Here is a 21,994-nt window from a genome sequence, read left to right as displayed (position 1 = left end):
AGTTACAATCTATAGATGTGCCCAGAGGAGATTTCGTTACTGATTGAAAACTCAGTCTATCACGCTTACTAAGACAATAGAGTAGCTATGCACCACCAACCTAAACATATATTTAATCAGTGTGTTTCCAGATGGAAATCCTTGTGTGCAGAGTTCTGCTTACTTTCAGCTTGTGCGACCCCTTCATGCAGAGGGGTCAGACAAACTACTAAATTATATAAATCACTTTCACTTCCACCACCACATCCTCATCTTTCATTCTCTCTTATCCAGGTATCCACTCTGCTCTGTGGGAGATTAACCTCGGGTGTCTTGGAAGAGAGTTACAGAGGTGAAACTGATCCCATCCCCAGGAGAGGTTATCTGATCGAGATTCAGTCCATCTGCAGGGACCACCATGGCTGGCCGGGCCCAGAGGTGCTGTCCAACCCGGAAACACCGTCAGTGTCAGAGGGCAAAACTCTTATACCTCACACTCGCTGACCTATTGGCGTGCTTTTGCGCCTCTGTACCAGGTGGCTGCCTGTGTATTACTACAATGGCAGGCTGCTTGGTGATTGAGGTGAGGGAGGTGAAAAGGGTAAGTGGAGCAGGGGTTCACTCTGAAACTCTGTGGTCAGGTTACTAACATTGAAATGTTGAGTAGGATGTGTCCCAGTGGAGTGTTTTCCATTTCCAACCTGAACTGCAGCTCGCAGTTCATCTGTCACGAAAATATGTGTATTTTAGGAGCTTCACAGACTACAGAGACACTGCATGCCATTTCATAATTCCCTTAAAGTCTGCTTGTCACATATTTCTCTTTGCAGGAACTGAACTCTGTTACATTCAAAAGGATATATTTGTGAAAATAATGTGCTGAGGGAAAATAGCTGATGGAGTGTTTCAGCATAATGCTCATTCAATGCGTCATTCAGATGGGAAGGCAAGTGCCTGGTACCAAATCCAACTCTCACTCTCTCCCTGCCCTCGCATGCTGTCATGGCAAAGAATTTATAGCTGCTTCCACACAAGTGTGCTTGTGTAACTGCGAGGCTTTCATTATCTGATTAACAGCTGGTGTCAAATGCCTGGTGTATTTCAAGTCAACAATAAGAGTTTTGGAGGCTTTGAAGCTCCAGGTGCATAGACACTTTGTTTTTGTCTTATTTAAAGGGTCTTTAAAATGCCACAGTGTATCATGATGCTTAGTTTCTATATCAGTGAATCCCAAACTGTGGTATTTAGATCACTGATTGTACGTGAGCTTTGTGATATGAAAGAGTTTTTCTGAGAGGCCCAACAAGTGCACTCAACATGGCCAAAGTCCTTTAAGTGAAACCTTGAAAAAATCGACAGTAATGTCATGTTTCCCATACTTCAGTAGACAAAAGAGATGTTGGCAGAAACTGTAGCTTATGAAACAACTTTTCACATAAAACTACAAGGACAACTTGCTGCTACTTGGTTGTACAGGGAAAACAAGTTCCATACATTGTATACCAAATACAAACCAGAAGGACCACCGTTTATTTGATTCTATTAAACAGTGAAAACCTTAGTTTTTATTTCTGAAATCACTGTTCTTACACAAGTTTAACTAGTTTGAAGATGAACATTAATTCCTTGTATTTATTTTGCTATTGAAAAAAAGTCATCTTCTGAGTTCCTAGCCCAATAATATTTAAAAAATACAACAGAAAGTTTTTTTTGTGCTTTTTATGTTGTTATACTGCAGTGATCTCGATTACATTTGTTTTTATAATTGAAATGTTTAAACATTTAAATTTAACCACACTAAGAAGACATGATGCGACTGAATCTGAAATACTTTACTTATTTTGGGGAGGGGGAGATTTGGTTCATATATCATCAAATACGAATGTTGACCTTTAACCAGTGGGATTTGAACTCTTCAGTCGTTGGTTAAGATAGTGGATAAGATGAGTGGACTACAAGGTTAAAAGTTCGGGAAAAGACAAGGGGTCAGCGACAACGATGACATCGCTTAATGAGTGTATTATGTCTGACATTTTAAAAAAGCGGCAGAAACAGATTTGTTTCTCTTACTTGGAGGAGGTTTTGTTGTGAGCTTGCTGTGTCATTGTTGCATTGTAAGTGTCTGCAGTGGGATATGATATCGGGAGATTTGGTTTGGTACATTGTGATCTAGAATTGGCTATGTTCAGGAACCTCTAGCTCTTTAGATTTGTAGCAAAAAGTTATGAAAATAGCGAGATTTCACTTGTGAAGAAAGAAATGTGTAGCCTATAGGATGGTCTTTTTTTTTAGATCACTTTGAATCTAACCCGGCAATGTAGTCAGGACAAGACACACTCAAACACACAAGGCACGTGTAATCCTTTAGCAAACACGGTCAACGTTTCCAGGATCAAGCACAGATGTCTAATTGGGTGCTTGTCAGACACCCTGCTCCTTGAAATCCCAGCTTCCCAGAGGTTGTGAAATCATTCAGATATTACCGAAGCTAAATCATATTCTGTTGCCTTTTCAGAGAAGCGTAATGTCCTGTGTCCAATCCCAATTCTCACTTCTTCTTTTTTTTAGGATTATTGCAACGCACTTCAGTCAGAGCCCACAGAATACTGAACATCTGCTTCATACACTCTGAAGTGTAAACTGAGGGCACTTTAATGTTTTTGTTTCACTTGATTGAAGTTCCCTGTAAAGACTTCAATATTCTTTGCTGTCTTATGGTTGAATATGGATGGATTAGGTTTTTCCATCATAGTCAAAGGCATTTAAATAGAATGTTTGTGTTTCTTGTTTTACAGTGTGCAATAACATAACGTCAGATCCAGGACAGATGAGAGAGAAGTCTACTAAAGCTATTCAAAAATGAATATATTTTCATGTTAAGTGTGGGTTTGAAATATTTATGTCGTCTGTTTGTCTTGATTGACCTCATCCATGTTTGTTTGATATGAAACAGCACATGCTCTTCCTAAACGGTTGGCAAGTTGCCTGCTCAGCCCCCTCAAAGATAAATGACTGTGTTAAGAGTTGGTCGAGCCCAGGTGTCTGTTTTCTCCCTGTCAGCCGGCCAAGTTGTGAGTATCCTATCCGTGTAAGCCAGTTTCATGGTCATCATCCAACATGGCTGCCTACCTTCCACCCACTAATTGTCTGGTTCCCACAGTTCTGCCTGCCTTCACAATCTCTGAAAAATCCCCTCGCTCTGGCTCATCTATCAGCCAGTGACCTTGTCAGGGAGCATCGCATGAGTAACTTCCCTGCTTCCCTGGGTGGAGCAAATTGCTTGTTAATTACTTATAAGCTGAACCACCCTCCCCCCACACTTACACTCAGATAGTAGAAACAAATAAATAAACAAAGTGAAGGTATTACCTTCGGTGAATCGAGACTCCATATTGGTTGAAGTCACAACTCCTCATGGGCCCTTCTTCCTTTTCTATAGAGTATTCCTGAGAGTATTCTCAGTAAAGGCTGGTTATCTTCCTGTTTACGTCTTGTCCTACATTATCTTACATACATTTACATTATGCAAGTGAGCTCATAACACTTATTGATACCAGGTAGTTCATGCTGAGAACAATACGGACTTGTAAAGCAGCTTTCTCCTTTGATTCACTCTCAGTTCGGCTCTCTTCATTGCACTAATTACATTGTAGCTTTTTTGACTTTATAATTTTGCCCTGTTTAAAAATAAAGCCAAAGGTCTAAAACCGGTGGTTGATGAATCCATGGTTGGTGAAGAAAAAAAAGTGTTGTGTTGTCAATTTTGTTTTTCATGGAGTAATTTTAACATTATTTTGATTTTCAGGATTATTTATGCTGCACTTTGCACAAAAGAAAAGGCTTTTATAGCTTCAATTTTTTTCTTTGGAAAATGGCAATTAGCAATCCAACAGGGAAGAGAGTTCTCAGCTTAATACTAGGACCGCTGTGATGTCTTCATTGGGAAGAAGAGAACAACAGCCATTAATCATCTTTGATCTTAGTTGTATACAATAGTTCTACGCCGATCCTAACCCATAATGTAGACTCATCTGTATGCATCATGTAACCAGTGGAGAAGACTCTTTTTAAAGTATATTTGACATGTGTGGTTCCTGGATACAGGTCTAATCGATGAATACCAAAAAATAATGTAATTTAGATTCAAAAGGGGATGATCATATTCATGGACATGGAACAATACAGCACAGCAACATGTACCAGCTCTACATGTCAATCATCCAACCTTACTGCAGCCCAGCAGCAAGCGGCAGACACTAATACGTATAAAGTGGGATGGGATGGTAGCGAGAATATGAACGACTCAGGAGTCTCTTAAAACTAGCTGGAAACCAACCCAGAGCTAAATGGAGACTTAATCTTGTACCTTATTATTGTATATGTCGGGTGGTTCTGTGTCTTCAGGCCATAAAACGCAAACCATAAAACTGCAACATCTAACTTCATTAGCCTGCACTAGTCTATGATGCAGTCGTGCATTTGTGGGGCGCTTTGTTGTTGTTTTCCCTCAGTGTCACGTATTACATTATTTGTGTGTGTGTGTGAGTGTGTATTTTGGTCTGTGTGTGTCAGTGAGTGTGTGTGCGTGTGTCCGTGAAACCAACTTATCCAGCTAACGGCCTGATAGCTGTTCAACCCCTGTGATCACTTATCTTCTAAACGACCTGATAGGGGATCAATCACACTGCACAGCTGCACACCTCCAGCGTAGAGTCATTTCATTGCTGTTTATTTTGCCCATTCAATTAAAAAGTCATCGTTCTTTTGGCTGCCTCCTCGCTGATGCTGACTCGGTTGTACTGTACAAGACGAAGGTTGGTACATGAAATACCACTGTTATCTTTTCATATCACTCCATGACCAGCTCCATCACTGACGACCGCAAGCAATCAATCAAAGCGAGCTCACATTCGTGGTGTTGAGCTATCTGAGGTCATTAATCCCACTATGTGGAATGTGTGTGCTCTGTTTAAACCCTATGGAAGCAAAAAAACAAAAAAAAGAAGAGGTTTAGTCTTTCAGGAATTCTTCGGTCCCTGTTCTGGTTGGATCTCGTCACTGCCGTCTGGGTCGTGTTGGAGCACTCTCTTCACTCTCATCACTAAGTGTTTATACCAAGCACACTCAGAGGTGGAGCTAGGAGGAGAGATGTGAGTTTAAAAGTCACACTCAGGCAAATAAGCACTTTTATTTTGATTGGGGATGAATTGCACAATTTTTGACTTGAACCATTGCATGCCAGATCTTAGAAGTACCAATAAGAGGCATGTGTAACTGTGTAACCCTTAGCTACTAATACTTTTAAGATGTCATTTACACTTTAACATTGGCTAGTAAAGAAATATGATACTTCGTCTTATAGTCATTGAAGCACATAACAACTGTGTCCTTTAAAAGAAGCTCTACGGTTTACTCAACCGTTTCTCTGTCTGAGATTGAGAAAGCTGCAGGATTCCTCTAAAGGGTTGAGAAGCTAAATTCTGTGTGAATTGTGGTCATTTGTATATTTCCCATCATTGTTGCTTCTATCAGAGTCATCCCTTAAACCTTTTTGCTCGTCTGGACTCACAATGAGACTCAGGGTTATGACAGCAGGCAATAACAGCCCAAGATATCTGAAAATGTTTTTCTGATGACTGTTGAGGGTGTGACAGCGTGGAACAGGCTGTGGTTTACTGTAAAGAGCTGATAAAGGCCGGCCTTGTTGCTGACACACAGGCACCTGCTGGGATGAGACTCAATGTGTTCCTCTTTTAAATACAACACATCAGCAGCTCCTCAGAATTGAAAGTTTCTGCTTTTCTGGAAGACAGTCAGTCATGCCACACAGTCGCTTGTAATCCAGCTGTTATGTTTAGTTTGATGATGAAAATGTGTCATCAGCCTGTTATAAATTTAGTAACTATCCAGATATTCCTCTGTGATACCCCTTTAAAAAAGAATTAAATAAACAATTATCCCTGAGACCTGTACGAAATCTGATCGACCATCCTTAAAGATAGGTGTATTCACTATCTGATGTGCATGATGTGTTTCTGAATTGTAATCTGTGATCGAGACTGTCTTTTCAGCTGTAGTTGTTGTTTTTTCTGAATGTATTTTTCAAAAATCTTTCTATATCATATGATATTTATAATGGCAGGCACTGCTGCTCTCCTGGCCAGGTCGCCGTTGTGAAAGAGACCTTGATCACAATGGGTTCATCATTCATTATTTAAAACAATACAATAAAACTTAACTTGTGAACAAGTTAACATTAACTTGTCTCTTTAGGCTTAAAGGTACTCCGCTATCATATATTACAAATTGTACTTTTCCATAACACTTTTTGTACATGTTTATAAAAACAATATTTTCTTTAAAAAGACAGCAGCTGTTACTTTTTCCCGTTTCAGATTCTGTTTCTTTGTACATTGCATTAGAGGAAATGAACTATTCTGCATCTGATTCAAATTCATGAGATGTGTGATAATAAGCACCATTTGTAAAAAAAAAAAAAAAAAAAAGTAAGAAGAAAAGCTCGTAAATATTCACACAGCTACAAGGAAATTTCTTAGAACAGCTTTGAAATAGAAACATTTGTAAATTGAGCTTTCATGAAAGAATGACGTAGTTTTTATTTAATGTTATCAACAAAAAAATCAATTGTGCTATGCAACTTTTTCTCTTCAGCTTTTTCCATTGTTGTCCAAAAACTGAGCCACGCCCATGTCCCTGCATGACAACAAACACAGACACACAAATCAAAACACACATAGACTGACACTCACCAGGACATTGGTTAAAGTCGGCTGGAGATAGTTCTTGATGAACAAGCTTCGCTTTGCTTGAGCAAAATATGCTGAAAAAGCAGTTGTTGAAGCTCATTAGTTAACTTTCTTAAAAGTGAATGAAGTATCAATTTCCTGTTTCCAAAAGTTTACAACAACAAAAGATAAGCTGAGGAAACGTCAGACAGAATTACACATTGGGTTTTTTCATTAGAGTTGTTGATAACAACAGATTTTGAACATCACTAATGTTGTCCTTTGAGAATGCAGCCACTCTGCGGTTTGATCTTGGTGTTTATATTCCTCGGTTTTTAATTATATCCCTGAGATTTGATCCAGGAGCATCCGGCTTCGACTGTATATAAATACGTCTGAGGGAGGACTCTTTGGTTTGCTGATAGAGGAGAAAGGTAACAGAAAGAAGAGATCGGGTGTGTGAAAGATCAGTGGACCAGTGTTGTGTCTGACACATGAAGCATGGAGATGTCCGCTCTCCCACAGATCTTTTTTTTTTTTTCCTCTCCGGCTCTTATCTGCTGTGTGATATGCTTCACTTTGAAGATGTGACGGAGAATTAAAAACTGACGATTGTTGTTTTTCAAGTTGAACAATGAGCACACTGTTTATAGCTGCGTTTGATATACACCTCCACAGTAATAATGAATTTTACGTATAGTCAAAAAGTTTCCAAATGTATCTGTGCCTGTATGAAGCCATGTATGATAAGCACCAGTGCGTCTTTGTTTTCTCAAAGAGCAGAGGCCTGGCTGTCACAAACTTCCAAACAGAGCTCTGAGAAAGTAGCGAGGGAAGAAAGAAGAATATTGTTCTGCCTGTGTTTTGTTTGAAATTGTAACCATTTCCTAGAGGCCACAGGCAGATAGGGGAAAAGATGAAACGTAACAACACACTGCTGTTTGGCTTTTTATCTGTTTGTTTCCATGCCCACACAGGAAAGTGAAGGACTGGGCCTTATTTTTAATGCCTCGCTCAGCCCATAAAAACCACACCTGTTGCTCTCCTGTAGACGGTTTTGTCCTCACATCACAGCTGTCTTGATGCTGATATCTTAAAATATTAACTTGGCTTTAAAAAAGAGCAAGCTCAACAAACTGTCCACCTTCAGACGCGGTAGCAGGAATACCGATGTTTATTAAAATGGAAAAAGTCACTTCTTCTTCACGTGTCCTTCCTTGCCAGGTCACATGTCTGCGCAGTTTATCAAACGTCTCTCAGGCTGAAACAAAAGCCTTCTCAAATTTCCTCGTAACGCATCTCGCTGTAGAAAGTTAAAGTCTTGTGTATTTCTTGTTAAGGGTCACAGGCAGTATTGACCATTACCCTTCCTCCACACAGCCAGTCTTGTTGTTTTAAACCCTGAGTTAACCAGAGATTGATCTGAAGAATGGGTGTATTCGGGGACCGCCATCCGTCATATAGGGGCTGAAAGGGTTGTTTTCTCCCGGCCCCGTCACCTTTGATGAATCCCTGCTAAAGACTCCACTGGGGAAGGCACGGCCAGCATTTTCTTGGCTCAGATGCTCTGAATTTCCCTCAACTCTCTCTCTCTGTTTTCTGGCGGAATACTTTCAATTGTGCCACAACCTTTTGTACACACAGTTCATTATTTAAGATGTTGTTTGTTTGCAATGGGCGGACCACTGGAGGTTATTTTAAGTAGTTTTGGGAGAAATGAATTATCTTTGCTACTATTTTTAAATCAGTTCGACATCCTCTGGGTGTTCCTCTGGGGTACTGGTCTGCCTTTGCACCACTTTATTTCCCAAAATGAAGTTAAAGTCAGAGAGTGCTTTATCTGATCTGTGCATAAAGATCACACACACAAAAAAGACTGTGTTCGTCCACAAGTGAAATTTCTATGGTAATGACCATTGCAGTGGATGATGCTATGCATGCATACTTCTTTATAGGCGCTGAAAGAAGAACATTTGGACAAACTTTCACAGGGTTCAAAGTTGTTCAGAGACAGTTTAAGGCCCGTGCAGCTTCACCGCGGTAGTGTTTTGTTTTTTAACCTAACATCCAGCTGCTTATATATAAATATATATATATAGTATAAAGTCGACAGCTTTGCACGAACACATTCTGAATCTTCACTTTCTGATCGCACCGTTATCAGTACGTTAAACAGTGTATTAAATGTAGGCTGCAGCAAGTACGACTCCCGGTGTGCTTAAAGCTAGAAAGTCACCAAAACAGTTCAAAAGTTGGCACTGAAAGATTGATCAGTGATATTGAGCAATAATGGCTGATGCAATCTGAGCACTTAGTCAGCTGATTTCATCACTTGTATGGTGACTGTAGGCCTCTCTCTCGCTCTGCTTTTGAGTCCTTTTGTCCTTCTCTATCTCGTGTCCCTCCCCCTCTACTCAGCCATCACTTCTCTTAAGTTGAGTTAGGGGTCACCAGCGTTTTCTGGAATCCTAGACTCATATTCCAGATGGTGACGACAGGAACTGGCTAAAACTCTTCACCTCACAGCATCCTCGTCCCCCATGGTCTCTATCCCAAATCCCTCATCACAAATCTGCTCGAGGTTTTTATATTAAAAAAGGAATATATTAAAGGAATATGTGATTGAATATGAAAAAATAAATACTCTTTGTTTGAGTCAATAACTGGCTGAATAACTTTTTATGATCCACTTCTTTATGGTATAATATTCATTCAGAAATGAAATTTAAACTCTTTTATACTTTACTCTTTTTTAAAAATTCTTACAGTTCACATTCTTGCTAACAACATGTTATAATTAAGCTTGTCCATAAACTTGGTGAGATAAAAATGCTCAGCAGGAAAACATCCATGAAAGAGTTTTTAAAGAAAATCAAATAAATTATTAAATCAAAAAAAGAAAAGTACTAAAGGGGGAGAAGGGCTCTGTCCCAATTACATCAACTTCAGGTTAAGTACTGAATTCAACTCGCTACATTAGGTTTATTTAAATATAGAGTTGAATTATGTATGCATAAATATACATGTATCATTTTTTGGGGGAAACAGGACAGTGCGGAAATCTGGGAGAGAGAGAGTGGGGTACGACATGCAGCAACCCGGGCCGCCTGCTTTTACATATTTATATTTATAAACATATGCACACACACTTATATAAACACACACACACACACACACACACATTAATTTAAAGTAAACGTTTCCTCCTGACCCCAGTCCACTGCTCATTCAGGGTCGCTCATCCTCAGAAGCAAAGGGCTTCTGTCTTTAAAAAGTTTTATCTTGCCTTTTTGTTTTTTTTATCAAGAAATGTCCAACAGATACATGTTTTTCATATATATATATATTTATATTTATATTTATATTTATATTTATATTAATTAACATTGAACATTTAACGAACAAAAACAAAAAAGAATGCAGGCTATAGAAAGAAAATAAATAATTAAATAAAAGAAATAGAAATTAAATAATTAAATAAAAGTAAAGAAGAAGTAATATTAGCAGCAAAAGAAAATGTATACAAAAAAGTATTTTCTTTTCTGAATAAGGCCTAACACAGCTTGCTCTTGCAGAGGGAACAGTCGGAGGTCCATGAGAGGCTCCCGTATTTAAAAAAAGAAAAGAAAAAGAATATGTCCCCCTTTTCGTGAAGTTTTGAGTGTGTTGTTCCAGTCACGCTGTTTCATTCAGAATTAGTTTGAACAGAGTAAAAGTTTGAGGTATTTATTCAGAAGATATGATATTATACAGATGCACTTAAAATAAATGATTTATTATAAATATCACACTAGAACCTGAGCAGTCAGGTTGATCGCCGCCTTCCAGATCTGTTTCATAATGCCTTCACTCCTACAAAACATTGGTGATTTAGCGTATTCATGTTTCACAGCGTCAACGTTTAGAGGAGGTGAGGGTACATTTGAGTGAAACGGAAGGGAGTGAGGTACATCCTGTGCGTAGATTCATAATTCTGTTCAGTTATCTTGTTACGAGACAATGAAGTACAGACATCCTGAAGGTAAATGCAGCTTTATAAAAAGACTATGGTTGTATGGATGTACACAGCCAACGTTAAGGTTATTTATCAACCATGTCTTGGTCAACCACAAGATGTTGCATAGTATGATATCATACATTTTAAAAAGCACCTTAAAAAACACAAGATCCCATATAGCAGTTTAATACGACATTATAAATAAAGACAGGTAAACCCTCATAAATACTAACCATTGGAAAAATGATCATAGAGATAAACTTATTTCACAGTATTCTATGAGCTAATAAAATAGTTGGGTTTATTTTAAATTCACAATGTAGAATTAAGTGAAAGCATCTGATGAGATGTAAACCATGACATGATGTTACACTGGTTTTAAGAGTAATATAAACAGTATGATGAGCTTTTTTATGATCTGGGTTTCGTCACAGATCAAGTGTAAGTGACCGAGACGCTCGACTGACTGCACTGCTGTTTATTTTATTTTTTAAAGGCCTCTGAAAACATGGCGACTTTTTCAAGCTTTTGAAGAAAGGAGAAGTCTGGCTGTTGTTCTGACAAATACAACAATGTTAAAAGATCCACAGCAGCTGCCTTAAATTTATAGACATATTCTAAGTGACTGCATTCCTGTGCAGCTCCACGTAGAGTTAAGTTGGACTTAAGGTCAAAACCTCTATCTCTTAAGCGCACACACACACACACACACACACACACACACACACAGAACTCCCCCTTCTTCTCGACTAATAAATAATTATCCCTTTGTGTGATGTGGCTTTCCTCCAAGGACGTGTGTAGTTTATGTGAGTTACATTTAGCAAAAACAGAACCGTTTCCAAAATGGGAAAAACCCCGATCTGTTGTTGTATCATTTTTACATCTTAAGCCGTAACTCATTTATCTGTGTATTCTTTAAGTGAAGCAGTTTAAATCCGGCTCTGACCTTTTTATTGTCGTCCTAATCTCCTAAATCCTCTGATCTGAAAATGACTCCTCATTTTGAAAATGAAGATTTCATTAGTAAAGGCAAATGAAATAATCTCTACCAAGATGTTCTGGTATCTTCTTACTCATCAAGGGTTTTTTTTTTTTTTTTTTTTGAGGTTGTTGCCTCATCCTTATGGTTAACGTATTTTGAAAGTGGGGTAAGTTTCAGAAAACAGATGAGTCAAAAGAGTCAGAAATGATGAACGTCTCAGAGGACATCAGGTCCAATGTCTGAAGAAAACGAAACATTTCATGTTTTCATATGATTTGAACACTGAGTGTACACACATGTTCCAGCGTGAAGTATTATTTGACTCAAATACTCACATCCTGAAAATGTCATATTTAAGTGTTAGAAATGTGTAAAAACAATTTTAATCTGTGACGACTTTTATCAACTACTCTACTTTCAAACTGGAGTGTGTCGATGTCACACTTTCATGTCAGCAAATTCAGTGTCTTAATTTGGGAAACTACTCACTCCTTTAACAGTCGCGCACCTCCTAACACAAACACTTCATGTGAGCAACCCTTCGAACTTGAATAAAGAAATTAGAGCAACAGGGGCTCATGCAAATGCTATGAGCCCCCCCCCCCCCCCCCCCCTGTGTTTGGTGAGTGCTGGCCAGGGCAGAGCAGGGGAGTCTTCTTCTTCTTCAGCCTCCCTTGCTCCTCCCCCCTGTCCACAGTTATTCACTATTTGAGCTTTCAGGAGAGGAAAGAAAGTCAGACAGTATAGAGACAGAGGGACAAGGAGCTTTAAGCCTCACACACTCCCACTACAAAGACACACCTAACAGCCAAGGAGCGTGAAATTTGGCATCCATCATCACCGCCAGTTTACCTTTTTAACGATAGTTTCATCACTTTAGGGAAAGATGGCTCCGACAGTGAACTGTGACCACTAATGTTGGTTTCCTCCATCATTGTTTCTTTTTTATTTTAGATATTATTTGTGTTAAACGTTCAGGATTTTTTTTTTCTCCCCTCTGCATCTTCTTCTGGAATATCATACCTCCTTACTTGGACTTTCTTGAGCCAACTCTGCCGATGCTGACTGACCCGTGTGGAGCCATGTCCATGGGGTCAGATGTTCGAGATCTGACCCTCTTATCTCCAGCGCCTCCCGTGCCGGCCTTACCAGGAGCTGGTGGCGGCTGTGGGATGTCTGTCGCTAGTGGGGGACAGTGGACTCAACTGCTGGACCTCCACTCCGGCTCTCCGTACAGCTCCCTGCCCTCCCACCACTCCATCATCAAACAGGAACCGGGATGGGGGACCACCGACCCCATAGAGGACCCTCACTGTGGACTCGGGGCCTTCACGGTGCACTTCTCAGGCCAGTTCACAGGATCTGGCCCCTGTCGAGTCGGAGCATTTGGAGAGGCGACTGCAGGTCAACCCAGGATGTTTCCCAGTGGGACCTACCTGCCCGGCTGCATGGAGACTCCTCCTGCACCCAGGAACCAGGGTAAGCATGCTCATCACCAGTCCCACCTTTCTTCACCTGTTTTCACCCACAAAATAAAAATCAAAGTTTTATAGGAGGTCAGTGTTTGTTATACTTCCTGTTGTATGCACTCATGATAGAGCTCCATATTTAGGGTGTTGTGTCTCAGCAGGATGTTTTGTGTGCAGCACTGGGTCACCCTGTCCCGGGTCAGGAATGGGCTTGACAGCTTCCTGGTAACACTCTGGCACAGATCCATACAATAGCTCTTTTTTTTCACAGGAGCTTCAAAGGGCCTTTCACTGGACATGGACATTTTGATTTCTGCTCACTGGTAGATCAATGAATGAGCAGCCCTGTGCATTTATTACTTTGATAGATTCATAATGTCAGAATAGATAATTCGGTGAATCACTTTTGCAGTTTGACCTGCCAATAAATTCTCATTTTAGGATTTATTAGCAGGAACATTTCAGGGGAATAAACACAAAAGCAAACGAGCACAATTATATCAATACGTCTAATTAAAGTGAGAAAATCTCCAATGAAATTAAACTTCTGATTAAAAAAAATCAGTAAATCAATGTTAACCTTACATAAGTCTGTGAAAGCAGCCGTGGGTAGAAAGCTGCCTATTGCAAAGATCTTTTGACCTATAATGTACTTTATTTTATTACTGTAGCATTTTTATGTCGAACCAAAATTGGTTATATTCTATTGTCTCTTTTTGAGGTATATGTGAGCAGATGTGTGTCACAATCAGGGGTGCCGCGTGTTTGAGAGACTGAGGGCCAATGAATTACGGGGCCCTGAAAATATTAAAACATTAGTAACATTTCTTTTTAATTGGGCGCAAAATGACGATTGATGATTGATGATGACTATGATGCGTTCAACCTCTGTAGAAATGGTCGTCATGTGCATTGTTTCTATTTAACAAAGAAGACATTTGTTTGGAGTTAAACTTATTCGAAATAAATTTGAGAAAGAAAGAAAAAGAAAGACACTTGAGCTTGTGAATCATTATTAGTAATATAAGAATAAAATACAAACACACATATGTATGACCTTTTGTCCTCTAACAGTGATTACTACATCACTTCATTTATCTAGATAATTAAAATTAAAGGCAAAAATCTCACACACAAAAAAATGATTGTTTCCTTCTAACTTATTTGAAGAACTCCTACGTATTAATCAAAAGAATGATAAAAGAAAAAACACAAATACAAATATTATAATCATACACTTTACTTACTAGTCAAATCATTTCGTCTGGGATTTTTTTGGGGTCCCAGCAGACCTGCACAGAACTCATCACTGAGAGTTTAAATGTTATTTATCTTGAATCCTTTTCGGGGATTAACTTTATGTTACAATTTCCTGTGAAGTGCTTTCATAGATGTGATGACTCTGCCTTTACTGTAAAGAACCCTTGTGTCTGCTGGGCTTCATTACTCAAGAGATCAGAGACCTGCACGGGGTCTGCCGGTGTGACTGTCAGAGTCAGGATTCAGGAAGTCTCATTGCTCAGTGTTTTCTAATGAAATAATAAAAACAGTCAGAGTATTTGGTGCTCGGCTGGTTTAAAAAAAGAAAACCATGAGTCATTTTCCTCTGAAACTTTTTAACATCTCTCTCGGGCCTGATTCAGTCCGCATGCCACTGTGTGTCAGCACTTTTCAAGAACTCATTTACGAGGACAAGATTACAAAGCGTGAAGTATCAATGAACCAGACATTGTATTGCTTTTCTCCTGTTCCTTTAAAATCGTAAGAATTTAAACATGTTGAGAATTTAAACATGTTGAGAATGCACCTCTTTTATCAAGAAGACAATAAAAACGTTGTTAGATTTAGCATCTCCCTAAAAGGCCTTATAATCTGTCTGATATAATAAGGTCCGGGTTTGCTCTTCTATGCTGTAAACAAACAGACAAATTATTTGGCAAAATAGTTTTCTAATCCGAAGACGCCCTTGCAGTCAAACAACGTGCTCGTGATGGAACGGATGTATATGTCTGCTGCATCAACAGCGCCAGTCTTACTGCAAGAACTGTTTTGATGCTTTTTTTAAATAAGTTTAAGTTTTCCTTTCATAATAATTCATTGATTTCACTCTTTTACAGTCACAACTAAAATCATCAATCAATTTTCAGACTTTTGTTCAGTTTTGTTTTTTAATTAGGGTGAAATAATATTTCTAAATAAAAATTGGAAAATCAAAAGAGTGATAGAATAAAAAAAAATCTTTGCTGCTTCCTCAAAATTTAAAATTTTTCAACATTTTCCCACAATTTCTTCCACATGTTTTTTAATCATTTAAATTCAGGGTTGAGGTTGGTGAAGGGCATAATTGAATACAAATTGACTATAACCTTATGTGCATGTAACATTAAAATCATTTTCACTCTCAAATGTAACATGTTTCTTTAACTGAGCCGTCATGCATTTCCTTAAATAATGCAATAAATCACGATGCTCTCTGTTTCTTATAACTTTAATTAAGTTAGCATACATGCAATTCATCACTTCCCAGCCTGGTTGTTTTTGTTCACTGAGCACACTACAGCAGCTCGTCTCAGTCCGTCTGTGGTGTGTTTGCCAAATTTCTTTTTCCACCTGCCATAAATATTTCAACCACAAGGCCAAAGATAGATGGGGGGAAAAAGAGCATGTTACAAGGAAAAGGGATTTAGTTGTTTAATGAATGTCTCTCTGTGGTGACCCTTGCCAGAGACTGAGAGCAACTACCAGGGGGATTCAGATAACTGACCAGATACTGGAGACTCTGCAGACTTCACCATGTTACACACGTATGCAGGATGGTAATCTAATGACTCCTCCACTAGGCAAATAGGATTATTGAAACGTTCCATTGCTTCCTACTTTGGTTCTCAGGTTACGGCGCGCTGAGTTTCGACAGCAACCCCAGTTATGGTCACACTCCATCTCACCACACCCCTCAGCTCTCCAGCCTGTCCTTCAAACACGAGGACACGCTGTCACCGCCAAACAACATAGGTAAGTGTCTGCATCCTGACATTTCAGCACTTAATTGACTTGCAGACTGGAGGACTGTCATGTCAAAGCAAGGTTATATAAGTAACCTGTTATTTTTCATATCACAACAGAATCGCTGTCACCCATTGTCCTTCATCTCCCTCCGTCTCTGTCTGCACACACATTCATATAGACTCAGGCATACACACACACCCACTCGCTCCCTCTCGCTCTGTAAGCACACGTATGGTTAATGACTCTGATAACTGGAGGAAACGGCTTTATGTGACTCTGCTGGAATGTCAAAAACTGCCAGGGGAGTAATATAGTATATGAGGCTGAAAAGGACCACTGTTCCTGAGTGACCCGCGCGTGGGCCCTGCAGACGTGCAGGAGTAATCCTTTGAAAATCACAGCTTTTCATTTGAAAGTAGTTCTTTCAGTGTACTTTAGTGTGTTTTGGGTTGGTTCCAAAGAGAGCATGGAAAACAATAATACATTTATTATTATAAATATCCTTTTTTTTTTTTGCGAACATCAGTGAGTGATTTTTAAACATTGAAACTCAAAAAGAGTGTCTCTGATTTTATTTGTTTTGGGGTGTCTTTTTTGTTCTGTTCATAAAATCAACAACTCGTAACTGTGTTTTTAAAGATCCTCAATTATGTTAATCAGTAAAAAGATATTCTCTGATATTTTGGATGCCAAGAAATCATTGTTAATGCATATCATAATTTGCAAAAAAAAACGTTTATTAGTTGCAGCCCTTATTTGAAACATTTCTTTAATTTTCTACTTTCAGTTGAGCAGCAGTACCCGGCTCCTCCTCCCATGTTCGGTTGCCACAATCCCCCAGAATCCTGTCCGAGCAGCCAAGCCCTGCTGCTGAGAAACTACAACAGGTACAATTATCTCTCTCTCCCAGCATTCTTTGTCACTTCATTTGACTCCAGCTACCTTAAATCCCCTCATGGTACAATTCCACTCGTCTCAAAAGTTTTCAGACACATCCATTAATGTCAGATACTTTCCACTAACATCGCATGCAGCTCGCTCACTCGCTATTCGTTTTTTTTTTTTACGTGTGAACTCCCTCTGATCCTGCCTCGGCAACTGTCTGGTTTGTGAATCCTAATTTGTTCTGAGGTTAAGTGCTGCCCACTGCTGCTCAGCAGGCCAAAACAAACAGAGAGTGATCTACTGCTGATGTGTCCGAGTCCACCCTGAGGAAAAATGAGGAGAAAAGTAAAAGAGACAAGTTCAGTTGAAGTGAAAGTTAAGTGGTGGTTGAGGCTGGGAATCTTCCTCTGCTAACCTCTGAAATGGTTTCCAAGTTGTTGTTTCATTTTTGATGCAAACCATCTGAAAGGGAAATTAGGATGAAATTCTTGAAATGCCGCCTTGTGATGTTTTTGTAGAAAAGGAACATACGCTACCCAAACACTGGAACAGTGTTTGATAAGAAGAGGGAAGACTCAGCTGTTGTTAGAGCTTATGGCATGAGCTGGAAATCCTCAAACAAACACAGAGACATGTACACACACACACACACACACACACACACACACTGAATACATGTCAGATATCAGTGAGTTTTTCCACAGTTTAACATATCTCAGAGCTGATTAGCGAGCCATCACCATCCTTCCCTCAAGGACTTCTCAAGGAATGCTGTCCAGAATTCCCCCAAAACGGTTTCTCGCTTTTTAATGATACTGAGGACAGAGTGATGTCATGCACTGGTGCGTGGTGTGCTAGGCACGGAGGCACTCACCCCGCAGGGTGCACCATCGCCTCTCCAAGTTTGCATATGTGTGTGTGTGTGATCTGCCAAGGTAAAGAATGGCTCTGAGCCCATGTTTTTTAATGAAGCCAGTGAGGAGTGTGCAGGGTGGACAGGATGTGATAATAGGCGAGCAGTTTGGAGTTCCCCCCTGAATGAAACGTCTTCATTTTCCTTAAAAGGGAAGAGGAAAGGAGCAGCGTGATTTGTAACAATTCTTAATTTCAAGGTTTTTTCCCAAATATAGTTAGAAAATTAAAAAAAACAAACTTCTGTGTGATTCTCAGAGCTAATCGACTGAGGAACTTTTAGCATTGTATTTTCTCAGATTAAATGAGGGTATTTATTTTTAACACCAAGGTAAAACGTTTCTAACTTTTCTGTATGTTGTATTCAGTGATAACCTGTACCAAATGGCGTCTCAGCTGGACTGTGTCACATGGAACCAAATGAACAGTCTGGCATCTTCCATAAAGAGGTGAGCCATGTGTTCTGTTTTCATTTGTTTTAAATTAACACACTGTTTCCTTTAGTTTTGAGCTTTTCTGTGACAATGCAGAGGAGGGGGATTTGACCAGATGGCTGTTGGCTCTCTGCCTAAAGAGATCAGGAAATGGAGGGGAACATATTCACATGTGTGTGTTTGTGTGCAGCCTTGTGCTTCCCTGAGTGTTTGAGAACTATTTTAACTCTCTACAAAGTGGAGTGACTTTGACTTCTTCAAGTATAGTCGAGCTTTCTGTATTTTCTGTAATTCTTCCTTCTATGCTCCTGCCCTTCAGCGGACACGCGACCAGCTACGACAATGACCCCACAGTCCCAACTCCATCCATGCTGGTCAGTGCCCAGTACCACATACACACACATGGAGTCTTAAGAGGACTTCAGGTCAGTAAGACTAACATCACAAACAAAACAGAAAAAAACAGAAATCATCCATCCTGTAAATCTTCTTCATGTCTTTCTTAAAGGATGTTCGACGGGTAGCGAGTATCGCTCCGCCAGTTATGAGGTCAACTGAGGCCAATGAAAAGCGTCCGTTTGTCTGCGCTCATCCTGGCTGCAGCAAGAAATACTTCAAACTGTCACATCTGCAGATGCACGGCCGCAAACACACAGGTGAGCTAATGTGACTCATACTCCCCTTTTCCCCCACACACACCTCAAACTGCTGCTATCTTTCAAATATCAGCAGAAAGTCATAGTGTGAAAAAACAAGTTTTAAAGTTGTTAAAAAACACACTTCATTTCTGCTAGTGCACTGACTAATTATAAGAGAAAACGGTTTGTTTCTTATATTTTTAAAAGACTTGTAAACTGGATGATGAAGATGAAGACGAGGCCTTGTTTGTGTTTTCAGGAGAGAAGCCTTACCCGTGTGACTTCCCCGACTGTGGACGCAGATTCTCTCGCTCAGACCAGTTAAAGAGGCACCAGCGCAGACACACAGGTACACCAGTATACTGAATGAGCGCCCCCCCCCTTCCACTGTCTATGGGAAGGTTTTTTAACCAGAGGAGAATTCATACTACACTATACAAAAACCTTTCTACAAAAGCTTTGTATTATACACACACACATTGGTATTTCCAGACCCAGTATATCAGAATATGCTGCCTTTAAGCTATTTAGAAGTTCCCTGATGATGTTTTATTCCTGGCAGTGTGGAGAAGTCTTGGAAAAGGTAATAAAAGATTACAACCAAATTGAACTGGATAGGTTGCTAACTAAATCAGATATTTTATTTCTGGTCCGAATGTTCTGAAGGAGTATCATCTCATTGGAACAAAGCAGTGTTAAATCTTGTCCTGTAAAATTCAGTACGATACGAGGACAGTTCAAATGACAGAATTATAAATAAACTTTCTAAAGCGGCCCTATCAAGGCTTCAGCATTTATTTACTACCCGGCTGGTAATTTATGGACTCCTTCTTTAATATGTGTTCCTGTGCACGCTGGCTCTGCTTCGTTTCACTTGATGCTTTTAGCTTTTTCATGGGGCCAGTTTTCGTTAAATTACATGTGTATTTTTAATTTATCTGTGCAATTAAAAAGTGCAATAAATTTTCATCTTTATGGGGGACTGGATGTTGGGGCCTGAATCTGCCCTCTGTATATTTTCCCTGTTTTTACTTTCTCCGTAACTAAGAAGATATTTTGTATATATTAGATTCCATTCCTGTATTTATCATTTATTACAGTACATGGCATGACTTTGCAGGAATACAATTTTTATTACAAATGACTTTAACACCCCATAAAGATCATAATTATAAGAATGATAAAAAAAAAAAAATAAGCGTACATGTGAATAATATCTGACAATTCTAAATAACCTACAGAAGTCAGTTTTATTATCAGAAACCACATTTAAGAATGCATATTCTCCTTAATAGTTTAAACATCAGCGAATCAGTCTGTATTTGTATAAAACCAGTTCATAAGAAACGTTATTTCATGACACGTTTTTCACCCTTGACACTTACAGCTCCATCCAAAGACGCTGTTAAACATTTGACTCTCATCCTCCTCTCACTTCTGTCTCTACCACAAAAAACTGTTATCATCTCTGTGTAGGGGTGAAGCCTTTTGAGTGCGAGACATGTCAGAGAAGGTTTTCACGTTCAGATCATCTTAAGACGCACACGCGGACTCATACAGGTAAAACAAGTGCGTATACCTTTATTTTCTACCTCTCCATCTTTTTCCAGTGAATTTTTTTGGTTTTAATAGAAGTTTGCGTGTCATGAATTGAATATGCTCTAAAGGGATCATTTGTTTTCTGTTTTCGTTTTTCGTCCCCTGGTTGTCAGGTGAGAAGCCTTTTACCTGCCGCTGGTCCAACTGTCAGAAGAAGTTTGCCCGCTCTGACGAGCTGATGCGCCACCACAGCATGCACCAGAGGAACCTGAGCAAGCTGCAGCCTGCCATCTGAGCTGCCAGAGGAGGACGATGAAGAGGAGGAGGAAGGTGACGATATGTTGTGCCAGCTAGCAGACAGAGCTGCCGGAGCCTGGTCAGCGACTGTGGTTCTGTGCCAGGCTCGATGAAGTACAGCACAGCTGATGCCTCCCTTGACCGGCCAGAGAAAAGAGACTCTGATGATCCTCGAGATCTCTGAGATGTTGTCTGACCGAAAAACTCGATCTGAGCCAAAGATTATTTTTAATCGCGGGATGAGAAAGATGTTAATACACTATGTTGGATATATTTTAGTACACTTGCACTGGCTTCTTTTTTTTAATCATTTTAATTGTGTCACTCTGAAAATGTGCTGGACGATGTAAACTGGATTTAGGAATTGGACAATGTGTCTTATTTTTGTCCATGAAGTTGAACACCCAGAAGTTTAGCTTCGGGAATGTGAACATTCTTTATATTAACTTACAGTATACATGATACTTACCTACTTGCTTTGTATATATGTGGTGCATTTGCTTCCAATTATAGACATTCCTTTTGTACTTTTATGCTTTTTTAAATGGATAAAATTTGGAGTCACTTCTTTGTCAAAGAGTGGTTGATTGGCTGTTTTTGTGAGAGAGAAGAGGTGTTGGTGCTCTTGGGTTAAGAGGCCACCTATGAGTGGTTGGGGGTTTAGCGGGGGGTGACAGACAGTAAAAGAGCACCCCACTGTGACTCTGACAGGGTGCAGGTCTCACCCTTCTAAATCTCTGACACACATCTTCATAACCAGGAACATCTGGAGCCAGATAAATCTCATTAGAAAAGACACATACTTCAGTGTCAGCTGGCTGTACTTCACCTTCTGACCTCCCCGCCCCCTTCTGCTGAGACTGGGCCCCAACACATGCACACACAGACACACACCCACACACACACACGCACACACACACACACACACACACACACACACACACCTCTTAACTCCATATCGTAAATAACAGCCTGAAGTTGAGACTGGCGTCCACATCCTCCAGCCGCCACATGATGGCAGTATCAGTCTGCTTTGAACCTTTAACACTGACTATTCTTCACACTTAAACCTTCATAAAGTCCATGTCCACTCTTGTCTTACCCTTT

At 39.7% G+C, this 21,994-nt stretch overlaps 1 protein-coding gene and 1 long non-coding RNA gene across 4 annotated transcripts; both read left to right on the top strand.

Moving 5' to 3' along the window:
* Nucleotides 1-61: 61 nt before the first annotated feature.
* Nucleotides 62-2,810, top strand: LOC306820986. The gene is made up of 3 exons (XR_013778734.1): nucleotides 62-195; nucleotides 274-580; nucleotides 2,548-2,810. It is a non-coding gene; the product is annotated as an uncharacterized lncRNA (long non-coding RNA).
* Nucleotides 2,811-12,408: 9,598 nt separating this feature from the next.
* wt1b (WT1 transcription factor b) lies at nucleotides 12,409-21,452 on the top strand. 3 transcript variants are annotated; one of them, XM_079338996.1, is made up of 9 exons: nucleotides 12,409-13,186; nucleotides 16,066-16,188; nucleotides 16,970-17,069; nucleotides 18,348-18,428; nucleotides 18,733-18,838; nucleotides 18,922-19,069; nucleotides 19,311-19,400; nucleotides 20,528-20,611; nucleotides 20,764-21,452. In XM_079338996.1, the coding sequence occupies exons 1-9, from the start codon at nucleotides 12,766-12,768 to the stop codon at nucleotides 20,883-20,885; spliced, it is 1,275 nt and encodes a 424-aa protein (XP_079195122.1). In that variant the 5' UTR covers nucleotides 12,409-12,765; the 3' UTR covers nucleotides 20,886-21,452. The 3 variants fall into 3 exon arrangements, with proteins under 3 accessions (XP_079195122.1, XP_079195123.1, XP_079195121.1); XM_079338997.1 differs by having other exon boundaries at nucleotides 12,410-13,186; nucleotides 18,733-18,787; nucleotides 20,528-20,620; XM_079338995.1 differs by having other exon boundaries at nucleotides 12,411-13,186; nucleotides 20,528-20,620.
* Nucleotides 21,453-21,994: the final 542 nt, after the last annotated feature.

Source organism: Symphodus melops (assembly GCF_947650265.1).
Source record: "Symphodus melops genome assembly, chromosome: 3".
NCBI classification, from domain to species: domain Eukaryota; kingdom Metazoa; phylum Chordata; class Actinopteri; order Labriformes; family Labridae; genus Symphodus; species Symphodus melops.
Note: the sequence above shows the minus strand (reverse complement) of the source record. Positions and strands in the feature narration are given on the sequence as shown.